We start from the raw sequence: 19008 nt of genomic DNA on the forward strand, positions 1-19008 counted from the left end.
TTAATTTATATTAAATAAAAAACAAAAGATCATCAAATGCTACTTGCAAATTTAACAGCCAATAATATTTATCCAGAAATATACTGAATTCTGAATAAGCTAACAGAAAGCTTAAAAGGTTGGTGTATAACAGAGGTGGCAACCTGTGGCATGTCAAAGAAATCATCCAGCACATAACGTACAGTCGATCCCCATATAACACGGTAGATACGTTCCAGTTTTTATGAATCCATTTTCTACAAGTCCAGCCAATCACAGCCCGGCAAGTATGCAGTTTACAGATTACAGCTGTTTGAAAGGTTTCTTCCATAAAATTAATTGATTCTAGACTAATTTCACTCAACATTTCCAAAACACGTACAATTTTTTGGGAATAATCCATATAAACTATGCTATAAACAAAAAATTGTAGGATTACTTACCAAGTGTGCACCGTTCGACTACGCCATTGCTTAAGCTTGTTTTCGTTGTGGAGCTTGTAATTGAATGGCACTCGCCTGTTTCCTGATAAATTATTTTTCTTGCAAAAAATTTGCTGAACTTTGGAGATATCATTAATATAAAGATAATTTTTATGGATGTTAAATAATTAATGGTTTTTAGTAGGTCCGCTGCTCGTTTAAACTCAACGGTTTGTGCAATATCCGCTATTGGTCTAGATTCGACTAATCCTGTTGCGACACGAGTTGGCAATGACGTTTTACTGAATTATATGAGTTTTTTAGCATGTTTGTATGAATACTGTCACAATTTTTTCACTGTGATTTAGGAATCCGAACTATAGGAACCCGTGTTATGGGGGGGTCGACTGTATTATATGATATCGATTTATCACCTTTTTCAATCAGGTTCTTTACATTTACTCTAATTACAGAATATTATTTTATTTATTTTAATATAGTTTTTTAAAATTCTTTTTGCCCTGTGGTCACTAAGAGGGCTTTTTTATTTAGCAAACTCCAAATGGAACAGTCGGATGGTGAAGAATGGATCACCACCTGAAAATTTTCTGGGGTTTTGATCTCAGGTCCACAAGAGCAATAAGCTACCACTTTGACCACTCAGCCATTCTGCCAAATTTAAATATAGTTACTACAAGTCTAAAACTTCTGCATGCCTAATCATTTTTAAATAAAAGTATGCTTAATATGCTTACTATCTGGCATGCAGATTCAAAAAGATTCGCCATCCCTCGTGTATAATATCTTTCAATGTTAAATTTACATAAAGTTAAGTTTATTTTTCTATATTAAATTTATGTTATGTATGTTAATAGATTTTACATTTATTTCATAAAACATATTTAAGTTCTCTGTAATATAATATCCCCACAATGCCTAAGTTGTCAGCATGCAAGATGATCAACTGGTTGACAGCCAGATGGCAATATGGTTAAGGCAACAGCTTACCACTCTGGAAACCCAGGATCAAATCTGGATTTTTGTGGACAGTATCCTGGCTAAGTCAGGCCCCTTACCTCATCATCTGATCATTCCCCACTGTTGGCCTGGTCATATATATAAAATGACCCTCTTAGTGCCAAAAGGACAGAAAGAGGCAAAAGTGAAAAAGTATGATCAGTTGAGTAAAACTTTTAAAAGGTTAAGATGTTACCAATAAAGTTTTAAAGTTTTGTTTGTTAAAATCAGATTTTAACCAAACTAAATAAATACATGTAATAAAGGAAGCAGATATTTTAAAAAGACTGAAGATACAAGTTATATTGTGATTTTTAATATATTTCATAGATCATCAATGTTTTTGATGACAGAAATAGAACTCAAAATGTATTTGCCAGGATTGGACTTTAATAATTACCATCAATTATCTACATTCAACAAGGGAGGTTAGGCAACCCAGAAATTAAGAAACATTTAAAACATTGTGTGCTAGTAGTGTAATTCATCTGTAACATTTTTCATTCATGCCATATTATAGTTTGAGGTAAAATCATCCCTTGAAAAAATGTCAATTTCTTGTTTTGTGGAATAATTGCCAATTGGTGAGATAAAAAAAGAGATGCAACCTTTCTTTAAAATTATTTTTATGTCTACAAAGATACATATAGATAAGTATAAAAAAAAATTCATGTTTTTCAAGTTACTCCCACCACCAACCCTTAAAATTGAGTTTTGTACTTTGTAATGTATGCAAAATAATTCTCTATAACCATATCATATAGCAACATACAAACATTACTTGAGGTGTTATTTTGTTAGACTAATTTGCAACCTGCACAATAAATAAGGTAGTATGTGCAATTATTTTAATATTAAATTTTATAGAGTCACATTGATGTGTCAATAACCAAAGATTATTGGTGCATTAATGTTTATCCCTAACCTATGTCTATCCTTAAAAGGATTTTTGTTGGTGGTGGGGTAACTCAAAAAACATGAATTTTTATAGTTATCTATATACAGCTCCCTGAAATATGAAATTTCCTGTCAGCTGAGACATCTTTACTTTATAGGACATTAGACACATCAAAGCAATGGATAATATTCTAGCCAATGCTCTTTCTCACATTGAGACAATCAGTAACCCATCTACTACACATTACAGCAAGACCCTGAGCTTAGGTCTCTCCTGATCTCAAGTGACTGGTTACTCATACTTAAGAAGTTTAAACTTTCTGAGTGATGTTGAAATTTACTGTAATGTAATGTAATTGTATCAACAGGTCACATTCATACATACATTCCACTTAATTATCATTGCCCTGCCTTCGACACAAATCATAACCTGTTCTATCCAGGAGTAAGGAGCTCAACCAGGTTGATTAAAGAGAAATTTGTCTGGCCATCCATCAATAAAGACTGCCAGACAAGGTCTCACATCTGCATTTCTTGTCAGTGGTCAAAGATCCAGAGACATATCACCAGCCCTCTGGAAACCTTTCCTATTCCAGATGATATATTTTTACACATTCATATTGATATTGTTGGTACTTTGCCACCTTCCAATGGCTCAAAACAATGTTTCACAATCATTGAAAGTTTCTCTTGTTGGCCGAGGCAATCTCAATGCCAGATATAGTGGCTGAAACAGTGGCTTCAGCCCTGTACTCAGACTGGATATCTCGCTTTGGGCTACCCACAGATAACATCTGACCAAGGACAATTCAAATTTGGCCTATTCAGATCCCTCACTCAACTTCTTGGTGCCAAAAGAGCTAATTAGGATAACACCCAATTGCAAGTGGCATGGTTGAATATTTTCATTATTCGCTTAAAACTGATATCAAATGTCACTCTACTGAAAGATGAATAGAAGTGCTACCTACAGTCCTATTGGGATTGCAAAGTGCTCTATGTGAGGACACTGATACTACTGCAGCTAAGATGCTTTATGGCACCAGTCTCAGATTGCCTGGAGTATTTCTCATCCCAAATTCTCAAGATGTGAACCCATGATGGTGATGACAAACTTAAAACCAGTGCCTATAGTGCACCACTTTCATCGTAACCCATTTATCTACAAAAATCTGGAGTAATGCTCCCACCTATTTTACTATGATGTGGAACAGAAGCCTTTACAACCTCCAGACAATGGACCCTATAAAATCCTCTCACATAATACCAAGACATTCACTTTAAACATAAATGAAAAAGAAACCATAATTTTTGTTGATTGGATAAAACTTGCCTTTATACTCCCAGAATGAGAGCCAGACCATCTACTCCCAATCTCCTCAAAGCCAAGACCAGTGAAGACATTCTGCAGACAATCCAATGCCACCAGACAAACTACTTCATGCTCTGGTTAACATGTATCCTTTCCTGCTCATTTCATATCACAGACACTGTGGTGGTCAAAGACCTGAAGTTCAAATGGCAATACTATCAAAAAATGAAGTTATTTGGCAACACTTTGTGCACAAAATTCCTCTTATACATGTGCCAGCAAAAAGTACGGATGTACCACACCTTTATTCATTACTATGAATAATAGTCTTGTCATATGTTGTGTAGTAGTAGTCTAATTATTACCTGAATCTTACACATGCAATCTATAGATGAGTTGGCATTCAACTAACCAGCATTAGTATTTGGAAGATTGGAAAACCCATTTGCTAAACAGGTTTAGACAAATTTTAACACAAAAAAGAAAAATTCCTTGACAAAGTTTTAAGTAGTTTGTAATATGAAGTCATCAGTCTAAACTTGATTATTCTTTATTATTTTAAACAACCAATTTAGAAGTACTAAAATTGATAAAATAACTACACTAACCTAAATGATATATAATCATCCTGATTGACAAAAGTTATAACTCTTTGACTATCGGGTTTTGGTACAGGAAACAGATATTTTAAGATGTTCATAACCTATAAAAAAAATGAATGTATAAAATTAAAATAAATAATTAAATTTAGAAAAAAAAATATTAATACATACATTTACAACTTACATTAAATTTGAAAACAATTTTTCAAATAATATTACAAATCAATTAGAATTTAAGTGAAAAGTAGAATTTTTCAACAAAATATAAAAAGGCAATAATAAAATATTTTATTATAAAAGCTATTACAGTAGAGCATCAATTATCCGAAACAATTCAGGACTGGGTTGTTTGAATAACTGATCATTTATGAAAAAATATATTACACTCAACATTGTACTGTATATATTTTGTGTCACACATCTTACAAATACATATCTTACATAAGTAGTACATTAAAGTAGGCCTACAGTTTAGTTGGCAGGGAGAGGAAGAATGCTGCAGCACCACACACTAGCACCATTCTCCCTCTCCCAACACACAGCACTAGCAGAAATTTGAATTTGCCGACTGGAATCTTGATTGGTATTCATATAATCAATGCTCTACTGTAGAAAAAAAACAGATACTCAAATATTGTGAAACAAAAGTGTTTTCATTACAGCAACAAATGTTGAAAAGAATTGCACAATATATACTTTAATTGTATGAAAATCTTTATGATGTGATTATTTAAAATGTTTTAAAAATAATTTTATACTTTTATAATTCTTGCAGAAAAATTTCAGTTTAGTAACAGTTTGTTTATAGACTGTATGTTTTTCCTTGATAACTATTTCTTATTTACAGCAGAAATAAGTACCAATTAGCTTCCTTTGCAAACTACTTAAGAGTGGTTTACTGGTGTTCTAGTCTATAGTACCTAATTTTTAAAAACACTTATATCAAAAAATCATCAAATTAGTTGAAATACTTATGATGATAAAGACATATTTGGTATGCATACTTAAATACTTCAAGTAAGTTGATAATATATATGATTTGATAAAAGTCATAAGTTTAGAAAATTTTAAGTTATTTTAAATGATATAAACAAATTTAAAATCTTGCAGTTTAGCCAAACATTCCAGACAAAAATCCATTTTTCAAATACAGTGGTACCTCAGGATACGAAATTAATCCGTTCCGAAACTGAGATCGTATCATGAAAATGTCGTAAGGTGAATCATTTTTACCCATACGATTACACATAAAACCAAATAATTCATTCTAATATGAAAAACACACTCAAATTAAAGCTAAGTAGTACACTAATAATAATAATAATAATAATAATAACTATAGCACAGACACAACAAGTACCACTAATGATACTGCAGGCACTTCCCCATCCATCACTGATAACGTAGACATAGAATTAGTTAATACGCTCTCACTTATATTTCAGGAAACACTCATTAAATATACTGGTACAGATCCCACACAAAGACCACGAATACCAAAAATCAACACGTCAAAGGCAGTAGGAAAAACACTAGATTATGTNAAAACCATTATAGTATTAAAACAATATATTTATTTTTATTTTATAATAAAATTAATTTTATTTATATTACATGCAATGCAATCTAATATATTCAAAAGACATCATCACTGAGAATTCTCCTTTTCTTTGCTGTATTCATATATGGCCTCAGTGCCCATTCTACATCAGCTACTTTTTCCTCATCAATTGTTCCCAATTTAATTTCATACACTATTAAAAAAACATGAAAGTCATTATAAATAATTTATGTATTATTTTATGTAATTAAACTTACATTTTAATTCAAATCTTGGTCCAACTTCTTGCAATTCAACTTCTTTTTTTACTTTTTTATAAGTATGATGTCTACAAAAAAATATTGTATTACAAAATTTATAATAAATTAATTTCATATGCATAACAACAAAACAGTTACATAAATATTTTAATAGTATATTTCAAAATTTAAAAAAAATAATGGTTCTAGAAAGAATTTCAGCATGATTCAACATTGAATGGGTAATTTATACACAAATGCTTTAATCCAAATTGTAAATTGAATTAAAATATCAAATACAGAAAGTCCTCATTTAACATCATTTTGTTATAACATTGTTGAGGAAAGCCAACCACATTAATTTGTAATCATTATAGTTATTGTTGTTGAATTTTCTTTGTAAATAATAAAATTGATTCTATGAGAAAGAAAATAAATGCTGGAGGTTACAAACACAATCCAATATAAATATTATTAACCAAATGTTTTTCTTGAAATCTGATTATTATACATTCATTATACATACCTTCACATTTTTTTCAAATCATGTAAATCAATATCCATGTTTAATAAGTAAGACAACATTTGTTGTCTTACATGTTAAACGTAGTTACATGTTACATGTTTGTATTTACTATTTTAAATTTATACAGTGCCTTCTATAGCTTGTTAATTGCCACTTATTTGTTTTTGAATTGTAAGATGGTAGAAGGGCTCCTTTGCAAACATTTATTCTTTCATATCCATCTTTACCTATCTCCAGTGATGAGGATTTAGTCTCCGTCCCCATACCACCCATCACCATAATCACTATCACTCACTGATTCCAAAATCAGGTAAATAATTATTTTTTTTCATTAATCTTTCTTAAATAAGATGTGTATAACTCACATTTACTTCAATCTTTCATATTAGAAGATTGTTGGGTCTTTATTTATAACAGAACTAGCAGATAAGCCCAGTGTTGCTTGGGCAAAAAGTAACGATAGCAAAGATTAAGATTATTACATTACAGCCAATCTTACTTGTTTTCACAGAATGCAAGAATTAAGTTCCCCTATTTCCAGACTAATTAGAAAATTTTTAGATGGGTCTAAAATTATGTTCGATTTCCTGCAAAAACGCAAAACACCGCATCTGCGCCTGTAAAACTTGCACGTTGCTTTCTCTTAACACTTCCATTGTTAACATTTCTATTGTTACTTAACACTTCCATTGTTGATGCCTTAATCCTGTCTCTTTCCCCGCGGGGGGATTTCAAAAAATCCCGTTTTAGTGTGCATTCTCTTGATGTACGCTGTGTAACAAATTTCAAGTTTCAACTCCTAACCATGCTAAAATGCTTGTATACACGTGCACCACCTATTGTAGGATAAATGTACTATGCCAGAAACCTTTGCGGGAATGTATTAAACAACTTCATGAAAACAAAGTTTCATGGCAATTGGATAGATAAATGGTGTAGTAATGCATGAAGACATTTAGAGAGACATTTGTTTTTATATNACGATAGCAAAGATTAAGATTATTACATTACAGCCAATCTTACTTGTTTTCACAGAATGCAAGAATTAAGTTCCCCTATTTCCAGACTAATTAGAAAATTTTTAGATGGGTCTAAAATTATGTTCGATTTCCTGCAAAAACGCAAAACACTGCATCTGCGCCTGTAAAACTTGCACGTTGCTTTCTCTTAACACTTCCATTGTTAACATTTTTATTGTTACTTAACACTTCCATTGTTGATGCCTTAATCCTGTCTCTTTCCCCGCGGGGGGATTTCAAAAAATCCCTTTTTAGTGTGCATTCTCTTGATGTACGCTGTGTAACAAATTTCAAGTTTCAACTCCTAACCATGCTAAAATGCTTGTATACACGTGCACCATCTATTGTAGGATAAATGTACTATGCCAGAAACCTTTGTGGGAATGTATTAAACAACTTCATGAAAACAAAGTTTCATGGCAATTGGATAGATAAATGGTGTAGTAATGCATGAAGACATTTAGAGAGACATTTGTTTTTATATATATATATAGATTAACAAATTTNTTTTTGCTTTCTTTCTTTCACTTCCACCAGCACTTTCACTGGATAGAGGTCGCTTGGTAAAATATCTATCCAAACAGGTTTGAACGTCGGCAGGACGCTAAAGCCTCATAACTGGCGTCCAACTTCTCACACTAAGAAGAAGAAGAAGAAGAAGAAAGAGGTTTGGCTTTGCCTACTTTTTAAAATGTTTCTAAAATGACTTAGGCAAATGTCATTACTCTGAGCAGCAATACGGCTAGTGTAAACCTTTTTGGGATGTTTCTTTTCAATAAAATCAGTCACTTTCTAATAATACCTCAAGATTTCCTTTATCGAGCGAGATCATTCCACAACGAAGCAAACACACGGACTGAGACCAATGAACAGAAGCGAATAAAAAATGGCGCTGCGAACTAATGTAACATCGTATGGTGAGTTTTTGTTCGTATCGTGGAGCAAAAATATGTTCAAATTTTATGTCGTATCCTGAAAATTTCGTATCCTGAGGTACCAGTGTATTGAGATTAAGAAAACTGAAGTTTTTGCATAGAGAAAATAATCCTTTTGCTTGTTATAAATCAATTTTCATTTGTTCAATCTGTCTAATGTTAAGATATCTATTTAATTTGAAGTTAATCTTTTATCAGTGTTTGAGTAGACTCTTCAGAAAAGATTAACTTTCATATCAGTTAATTTAAAGGAAAACATAGCTGTTACTTTAAATGTTCTAATATTAACCTAAATCAAATTAATTCATTGTTTGGCCAATCAAAAGAATTCTTGATTTACAAGCAAATTAAAAAAAAAACATGTAAATTCTTCAATCTTTTCAATTTCTATCAATACTTTAGAGTTGGCTGTCCATCTGCTTCAGTCCCTAGACCAAGAATATGCTTTCTCTCCTCTGTGTAATGGTGAGAATTCTCATTCTTCATGAGTCATTTTCCCATGAGGACAATCCTTTTGTTTTCTAATGTCTTTGATCCAGGGTGAAACAGGTGGTGGTGGCTCCATTTACTGTTCTATATATATATATATAGAACAGTTTGATGGTTTGTTAAAGGTAGAATATATGAATATATATACATTAAAATATATATATATATATATATATTTTAATGTATATATATTCATATATTCTACCTTTAACAAACCATTCTAGTTAACCATAGAGTTATTTGTAATTAGAAGAAAAGCTGTTAAATTTGATATAAAAGTATTCCCTCAAAATGTATAACTTATAGCGAAAATCATTCTTCACTTATAAATAATGACTTCAAAAACAGTTTTTGTGTTATGAGATGAATGAATAAAACAAACTATTCAAAATAAAATGTATATATTTCATTCAAATATTTTTGATATGTTAAAAACATTCCTGACTGTGACATGTGTTAGTATGAAAATCTTTTGTAGTGTGATTATATGCTGTTGTGAAGCACTAATTTTCCATACTCCAAAAAGTGTAGTCATTAGTGCTTCATAACAGCATTAGTGTAATTTAGTATGATATCTATGCAAGAAAGGATCACTGACACAATAAGTACCCTATCAATTCATTACAAACACTTTATTTCATGGTTGAGTTCTGAGTATTTAACTAATTTTTTCAGTGTATCTATTTTGTATGCTGTGAGTGTTTGTTACAACTATGTCTATGACGTATGTTATTTGTATTTTTTTCTCTATGAATATCATGTCTGGTCTATTGATGGATTGTTTTGTCTGTGATTTTAGCTTAGCCATAGTATATTTTGTCTGTTATTTTCCATGACCATCTGAGTTGTGTATTTGTAGTACGTTTCTTGAGTATGCAGTAGTTTATGTTTGGAAATGTTTGCAAACTTTTGGTGTATTTTATATTTGCTATTTGGTTATGTAAGTAAAAGTTTGCATTAAAAACACAAAATAATGTATTGTATAATTTTGTGAATTATATGGCATATTCTACAAGTCTATGAGTGCTGTATCTTTTAAATATGCTTCCTATATTTTTTCCTATTTATGACCCAGTCTTGTATGACAACCAGAAACCCTTCCTCCAAAGAGAGGTAAAAGGGTTGATTTCAGCCAGCAGTTTGATGACGTTCTGTCAACATGATCCTGGATATCATTAGAATGCCTACTATGAGCTTCTAGATCCATAACTGCTTCATGGTATGTGTTTTTTGTGTACTATGTTTTTGTCTGCAAGAGTTACAACTTTGAGTAATTGTGGTGGTTCTTGTTTTCTGTAGAAAATCTCTTGTAATGTCTGTGTTTGTAGTGTTGTAGTGCAGATTTAAAATATCTGTGAAGCCTCATTTTCTCTCTTTATGAGGAAGTGTCAGCTTTTCTATGGACAATTTAGGATAGTATTTATTCACTATCCTAAAAACCATTAAATGCAATAATATTTCTTTAGTCTAACGTTTTTGATTGTCTTAAATGATCTGCATTAAATGGTTTTTGGAGTGAGTATTGGTATAATTGCAGTTCATACAGGAATAATAAGGATAGTGTTTGTTATGTTTTGTTAATGCTGTTTATGTTTTCGATTGCAGTTGTTCTAATCCTGTGTGTGTCTAATGTATAACTAAATGAATATATGAATACCAAGACAACATATGTTGTCTTGGTATTCATATATTCATTTCTGTCTTGGTATTCATATATTCATACAGTATGTGCTGATTGCTTTAAATGTATGTTTTTCATTCAGTTGTATTGTTAATATTGAGTTTAATCTGCTATTGTCTTCTTTCATTAGTCTTTGTTTTATATGTTCATGTTCTATGTGTTTGACCTGTTGGAATACTAAATATCTGTAAACTTTGTGCTCATCCACTGATTCAATGAAATCTCCCTTTCCAAGTACAAAATACTCTTTTTTCACAATTTCTTTTTCTATGTGACATGTTCTGCATTTGTTTATTATAATAATTAGCTTAATATGTATTTAATGAAAAATTTAACAGTATACAAGAAAATTTTTTTTTCATTTTTCAAACTAATCTAGTTAAAAATTGGCTTGTTACTTTTCTCAAAATACATCAGTCTTTCAATACGAAAATAATTTTAATAAAGTACATTTATTAACTAAATTTTGAATGATAATTACATTAATCCCTCCATTTATGAAAATTCATTAACATGGCTGAAAAAACCTTAAATTTTAAGTAATCAACTTTATGGAAATAAATGATTGCTACACCAAAAAGTGTGTTCTTTTTTGTTTTCAGTGACCTCTTATATAGACAAGTATTTAAACAAACTTTTAGTTAAAACTTTTCTACCTCAATAAGAGTTAAATATAGTATTTGGGAATATGAAACAGATCCTTATTTTAAACAGCTATCCATGGTTCCTATTAAGTGTTTTCATTTATGCACTGTTTTTTGAAGAACCAATTAGTCATGTAAATGGAGGAATTACTCTATTTTAAATTAATCAGCTATTAATATATTCCAATTACACTATATTATATTTTTTACAGCAAAGTAATTTAATTTTTAAAAATTCTTACTCTTTTCCCCACTCGAGATTTGAAATTATGAAATATAAGATGTGGATAGGCCTCAGACATTGTTCCTAAATTAGGAATGTCGTGCCGCATTACAGTATTCAATAAAGTAAAATAAGCAGTTGGGCCAAAAGGAAGATGTGAAATAATTAATCCATCTAAAACAATTATAGATTAACTCGTTAGTATTAATCTATCATCTAAAAAATTTATAAAAAAAACAACTCTCAAACATTAAAAAATATGAATGAATAATATAAAAATATATTATTTTATATTAACTTTACCTGGAATGCCTCTAGTTTCATGAACAATAATGAAATCTGTGACATCATTAGCTCTACAAGCTTCAACTATTTGTTTTATTTCATAATTTCCTCTATTCATTCTTTGAGAATTAGGAAATATTAATCTAATTTCCTAATTAATTAAAAAAATTAATAATTTATTAAAATAAATAAATTCAAATAAATACTAAAATTGCAAAATGCATTTCAATACCATTAGTCAGAAATAATGAATTTAGATCTATAAATTTGAACAAGAAATAAAAAAATAAATACTGTATATATTTAATATAATAACATTTGAAGGTGATATAAATGGCCATGCTGAATGTTTCTAGATATAAGAATCATACATAATGTGAAGCATGAAGTTTGCTGTATTTGGTAGAATAACTCTTGTTTAATTGATGTGTCAATAGATATTTTGCTCTTTCAAACTATCATTATTCCAGAATGGTGGTAATTTGCAATGAAGTTAACTTGGGAGCATTTTTTAGCATTGTTTAACAATTCTAAATTGGATTTAATGGAGGCACAATCATTCCAGTGTTTGTAAGATGCTTTCTCAAACTCTTGCACACACGTATTTTGGCAGTTTGATATGGTAGGACTACTCTCAAAGATGACATCATAAGCAGTCACCCTGAACAGCATTACAGAAACTATAGTAAGAATACATTGACATTTAACATACAAGAACATAGAGTTCAGTCTAGACATTGGATCAGCTGTAATGAGATTTTACACACAAAGCTGTCAAGAAGATTAATAAATTCTGCATTCCCTGTCAAACCTGTTAAAGGAGTGATACTGCTACACAATCCAAAGATTTAAACATAAGAAATCAAAATGTGTTTGGGAAAATGTGACTAGTGATAAATCCTGAATCTATCAATATAACCCTGAAATAACGTGGCAATCAGCAGTCTGGATTCCCAGATGTGCCATCACCTATGAAGATGAAACATTTCATAAGTGGTGATTGTCAAATAGTGGCTGCATTCTTTGACTGAATGAGCAATTAGAAATAAACAGTTATTAACTTTTGAATACTTATTACAAATTTTTGCATACAAGATTTCAAACAACATAGTTTGTCATTTATATTTTGATGATGACATCACCTCATTCATATGCAGTTAATCCAACTCTTTACATCTTTAAAGTATATCATGCATAGAGCAGCAGAACATATTCTTAGGTATGTTAGTGATGAATTTTTGCCTTAATAATTTCAATATTTTGTGGACGAAGAGTGTGATATACGAAGATCATCCACAAAATATTGAAATTATTAAGGCAAAAATTCATTATGCAATAACATAACCATGAATAACCAACCTACTAAATACAGGCTCTACTTGTATAATAGTTAAATTACTGTTTTAATTTAAACTGCTGATCAGTCATTGAAATCATTGGTCAACAAAAGAGCACATTCATCTTACAGGTTGAAAAAGTGCTAACAGTTTTTCTGCAAACAATATTGGGAAAATCACATAATTGACATCTGAAGATTATGATGTTAAAAAAGAGTTCCAAGAATTAACAACAATAATACATTTAAGGATGTTATATTCTTTAAAGTTGACATAATTTCTTTCTATGCTACTGTTAAATAAGGATTTAGAACACAACAGAGAGGTTGCGGCCGACATTTTCAACGCAAAAATGGTACGTCAGACATTCAGCACCGCCTTCCTGTAAGCCTAGAAGTTTGATAATGGGTTTGGAATGTCAGTGGAATCATGTTCAACGTTTCAAATGTTGAACATGATTCCACTGACATTACAAACATTACACCACCACAAAAGAAATATTCAGAAAAGAAGAAAAACAACAAAATAATTAGAGTTTGAATTATTTAGAGATTTTGAAGTGGTGGCAACACACTTAATTTAAAGGTGACTAAAGTTCAGCTATTAAACCCATTGGAAAGCTATGAAAGCTTATGATCCAATTAACATATCAATGTACAGGTAATGTACAACCTTTATCCCATGTCACAAAACTTACTGAATGTAAAACTAAACTAAACTTAAAAATTCTTTTATTAATTTATAATAATTTTATTAAGCATAATTTATTTTTGATTAATTTAATTTGATATAAAAATTTATTTTGGCATTATATTACTTTGACAACCAATATTTGTATTTTGTTGGAATACATTTAAAACTATTATAATTTGTATAAGCTTTAGAAACTTCTAGTAAAAAGAACCTTTAATCTTTAAACATTAAAATAATAAATGCAATAATGTGTAACAATAAATTAATTAAGTGAAATGTTTGCATTTTTGTTCTAAAAAGCTTATGGAAATTTTCAACTAAACAAATCATACAATTATTTATTACAGTTATTTATATAATTATTTATTTATTTATCTAGGTAATTCAAATATTTGAAATTTTATTAACCTTAGCAAACTGCTTAAGTTTTGAACTAGGATCTCTTGATGTTGTCACTACAATTTTTGGATCTTCAACTCCTGCCCATCGATATTCATCATCCATATGGGAAGTAACACCTAAATTTAAATAAAGATAAATATAACAATCTCACTAATTAAAAAAATAAGATTTCACACATTAACATGAAACATTAAAATAAAATAAAATTTTTAAACAGGAAAGTTTCTATTTGCAAATGAGATGACATTAATTCCATGGATGGGGGTGAAGTCTACAAATATTTAGGATTAGGAAAGCAAAATTTGTAGGTTTCCTTTAGAATGATTGGTGTGAGACATGAAAGGGTTGCTAGGATAATTGTAATTACTCTGAAATCTGATATTTCAAATGAAAATAAATATATTTTAATTATTTTCTTGATTTTGGCTTAATTAAGAAATAATTAAAAGTTACCTCCTCTATATCTATACTATTAAACTGTTGTGTGGTTGAACCGCTCGACTGAGTACAAGATATGCATACTCAAAAGCTTTTTTTACATTAAGGGCTCCAAATGAACTCCTTCCGATATCATNATGTTTGCAGTTTTAAAAAAATATACTATTATGTTTTATTAATTTTACAGTGTCATTGATTAACATCTTTTTCCATTAATATAAATAAATTATTTTTATTACTTATTTCCTCCATCAATTATAATTGGCAATTTACAATTGTTTTTCTAAAAACTAAAAATTAGATATTATTATACAATTTTTAACAAAAATTATAATTAAAACATTTTGGATAATCAGATTTCAAAAAGTCAATTCATAAAAGACAAAGTATTAATTGCACAAAACAAACATTTCAGAATTTTACTTCAATACAATTAAATAACATATTTTATATATTTTGCAAATTAATTTTTTTTCAATATATTCTTTTATTCTTTTTATATCACTTCTTATAAGATTTATTACATTAATTCACATATTTATAACTTTAAATGAGAAATTTATAGTTTTACTAGTAAAAAACCTGAATGTAAAATTAAATTTTACAAAACATGTTTTGTTTGGATGATTGTTTTTTTATCATACAATCATTTATAAAAATGGATGTATGATCTGTTTTCCATAATTATATATGCACATTTATCTGAAGAGAACCTAACAAGTAAAAGAATTTTCTATCTATCTATATTTTGGTTTATGGTATCTGACATCACCTTCCGATCTCCAGGGAACCCTCTCCATCTCTCTCTATCCAAACACCATTCCTCTTTAATCCTTTTTCACTATTTGCTAACTTTACTCCATTGTACTAAGTTTGTCTGGGTCTTCCTCTTTTTTTTCTTTTTTGTGGATTATATTCCATTGACATTTTCAAGTGTCTTTCGTCACTCGTTCTTTTCACATGTCCAAACCAAATAAGTTGTTTCCTCTTTATTTCTTCCAAAACCATCTCTTCAGTCCCATTAGGTCTTTAATTCTCTCATTAGTTATTCTTTCTCTTTTTAAAATTCTGCACGATCTTCTCAATGCATCCATTTCAACCATTGTTATTTTTTCCTCTCTTCCCCAGTCATTCTCCATGTCTCCACCCCGTATAACAGAATGCTTTTAACAATAGCATTATATATTCTGTTTCTTCTTGATCAAATACTTCTTCACTCTACCATATTCCATTTAATCTTTTAACTGCTCTCTTACTTTGTGCTAATCTTGTATTAATTTCTAATGTATCTCTTCCATCTTGATGAATTTGTATTTCAAGATAATTGTAATGTTCATGTCCCTCAATCTTTTCTCCTTCCAGTTCCATGTCTGTTTTAGCTCTTCCTATGCATAAATATTTTGTTTTACTCATGTTTATATATAAACCTCCTTTAAAATATTCCTCTTTTATTTTTTTTGTCATGTACTTTAGATCATCCTTACTTATCCTCTGCCATTATCACCTGATCATCTGCAAATTGCAATGTAAACATTGGTTTACTGCTAATATCTATTCTCATATTACAACATTTTGTTTTCCATATTTTCAATACTCCTTCTATGTAGATTTTAAATAAAGTTGATGAGATACATCCCTGTCTTAGTCCTTTTGATACCATAAATCCTTCTGATATTTCTTTTTTCTAATTTTTATTTTCATTATGAATTCTCTATATAATTCTTTAACTGCTTTAATAAACGTGTTATTAATATTTCTCTCTTTTAATATCTCCCATAATTTTGATTTTGGGAGACCGGACCTGACAAATTTTAAGAAAAAATTAGTTTTTCGTCTTTAAAAAAATGTTTCCCCATTTTTATTACTAGAGAATGATCGCATCGCTCTCTCTGGAGTCGTTTCCTTTCCCAGGGAACACATCGAATGTGTCACTGGAAACTAAGAGCAAAAACTCCCAATTGGTGAAAAAGAATAATGTGATTTGGAGTTATAAAAAGAGTGACTTAAGGACAAGGAGTAGTCGAGAGTTCACGAGAGCATCAATCAAGTACCCTGAAAAACCCAAGAGGTATCATATCCAGGATTTTATACTCCACGTTGGTGGACACCTTTGAACTCCCCGGATTATTTTATCCTTCCATTTCCCTTGGTTTGAGTGCCATCCTAGGAAAAATAATTTAACGCCTCCCCAACTGCTCCAACCAACCGATAACAACTGATGAACGTCCAAACAAGTCAGCGATCCGCAATCTGCATTATTAAGTGCATTAAAGGTATACAGTGGGTGATCGGTTAACGAACATAATCCGTTCCAAGACGTTGTTCGCTATCCAAACTGTTTGTTAACCGATTATTGATTTACCATAGGTTTTAATGGGAATTTAATTAATTCGTTCCAGAGACCACCAAAAATAAAAAAATATATACATGCACAGTCTTGCGTTTTTATTAGTCATGTTTTTCCGTTTGAAAGGGTTAAAGAATCTGTCTAATGTCGATTGCTTTTCTCTCTTCTTCAGGATTTTTCATAAATAATTAATAGCATTGCAATTGTAGAAATCCCCAAGCATCAACCTGGTTTGGATGCCATTCTAAGGCCATTGTTCTGACATCTTCCCACTTCTTCAAAAGATCTTTAATAGTAAATATCGGCATTAATCCTCTTTTTCAGAAGAAAACATATCTCGCCGAGTTTCTTGATGTTCTTCATTCAAGAGTTATTGGCGTTTTTCTGTCATCAGATCCGTTTCAGGTTCCATTACGAGCTCTTCAATGTTCTTTATTTCTCAGATGTCATTTTTGTTACTCCTTAAGCTGCTTGAGTCTTCTTGATTATACAATATCTTTCTTAGATAAGACTGAACTGCAGCCTACTGTAGAACTGTTCAAGCCATAATTCCCAGCAACGTCAGACATCTTCTGCCCACTCTCTACCTTTGCTATTATACTCTCACCTTTCAAAAATAAAAACCAATGCAAAACTTAACGAGTGCCCACCCGACAGTATCGTGAATACATAAAAGAATTGTTTTGTCAGAAAAATAAAAGGCTGGAATTACAAGGGAGAGTTTCAAAGTTCGGAGGAATACTATCTGATCAGTATATACTGGCTTGAGCATCAATGTCGTGTCGACATCTCCCACACTCCGAAAAGTTTCAAATTGCTGCCCGAAGACAAGAGAAGACCAATCGGTATTCATCATTTTATGTCGCTTCTTCTTGTGTCTGTTCTGTGTGGTGTTCGTTATCCAATCATGTGTTCGTTGTCCGAACATAAAAATCTTTCGCAAAGTGTTCGTTATCCGATCTGTTCGTTAACTGATCACCCACTGTATAAACCAACTCGCGGTTTCTTGTAAACTCTCTCTCTTGATCATTATAACCTAGCACAGAGCTATGTTTTGTTAAATTAAATTGATTATTTTAGTTGTTAACCTTGTATCTGAGTGATTCACTTCTGATCCATCTCTCAATCTTCCTCCATCTCGAATCTGATCACCCGCACACGACCACTCATGCAAATTCTGAATTTGTGGCTGTTAAGGTTTCTGTGTCTATCCTAGAAGACACAGTGGTGTCAGTCCTGACGAGGCACTAAAGAGGTGCTGACCCTCTGGTCACATTATCATATGATTATGTAAAAGAATTTTAATGTTGTAATTTTAAAATTTTTCTAGACTTTGATGCTGAATATATTAAAGAATAAACCAGTCTGTCTTTGAAAAGAAGTGATGACAAATTGGTCACGTGAGATGATGTACTGTACATGCAAGTTCTCTATAAGCAATCTATTCAAGAAATTAGTGATCAGAAATGAAATTTTTTAGCTTTGTTTTATATAAACATTTTATATTCATTCATTTATTTAAACTTGATTATAAAAATTTACTAAATTTTTTTATTATTAATTAACAATGAAAATCAAATTAACAAAATTTCAATATAAAACTTATTACCTTCTCCTCCCTCATCATCCCAATCTAATGATTTCTGTAGAGTTAAAGCTTCTTCTCTCAGATCAGTGGGAATTACTTTATTTCCTGAAAAAAATTTATTATTAAATATTGATAATCAGTTAATTCAATGATTAATAAATATAGTTAATTTAATTAATTAATTAAAAATGTGTTTCACAATTAAATTAAATCAATCATTTTTTTATTTATAAAAATTTGACTTATTATTATTTTAAGTTGATTAACACAAACAAACAAACAGCTAAATCTGAAGTTACCAGAAGTATTTAATTAGAAATGTTTTCAAATTTAGTTATTTTCAGATAACAGAACAAACAGCTTTCATTCTTT

At 30.4% G+C, this 19008-nt stretch overlaps 1 protein-coding gene across 2 annotated transcripts in view; it reads right to left on the reverse strand.

Annotated features, from left to right (window-relative positions):
• The window catches only part of LOC111614525 (U3 small nucleolar ribonucleoprotein protein IMP4-like), a 29732-nt gene that overhangs the window by 3042 nt on the left and 7682 nt on the right, over window positions 1-19008 (reverse strand). For both annotated transcript variants that reach the window (XM_023355907.1, XM_023355901.1), the window contains exons 3-7: window positions 18658-18741; window positions 14270-14379; window positions 11850-11982; window positions 11566-11720; window positions 4236-4330 (exon numbers count right to left, since the gene is read on the reverse strand). In XM_023355907.1, coding sequence (XP_023211675.1) covers window positions 4236-4330; window positions 11566-11720; window positions 11850-11982; window positions 14270-14379; window positions 18658-18741 — 577 coding nt within the window. The remainder of the gene's footprint in view (window positions 1-4235; window positions 4331-11565; window positions 11721-11849; window positions 11983-14269; window positions 14380-18657; window positions 18742-19008) is intronic.

The sequence above is a fragment of the Centruroides sculpturatus genome, unplaced genomic scaffold (genome assembly GCF_000671375.1).
Source record: "Centruroides sculpturatus isolate CEXI.00-Female unplaced genomic scaffold, Cexi_2.0 scaffold139, whole genome shotgun sequence".
NCBI classification, from domain to species: domain Eukaryota; kingdom Metazoa; phylum Arthropoda; class Arachnida; order Scorpiones; family Buthidae; genus Centruroides; species Centruroides sculpturatus.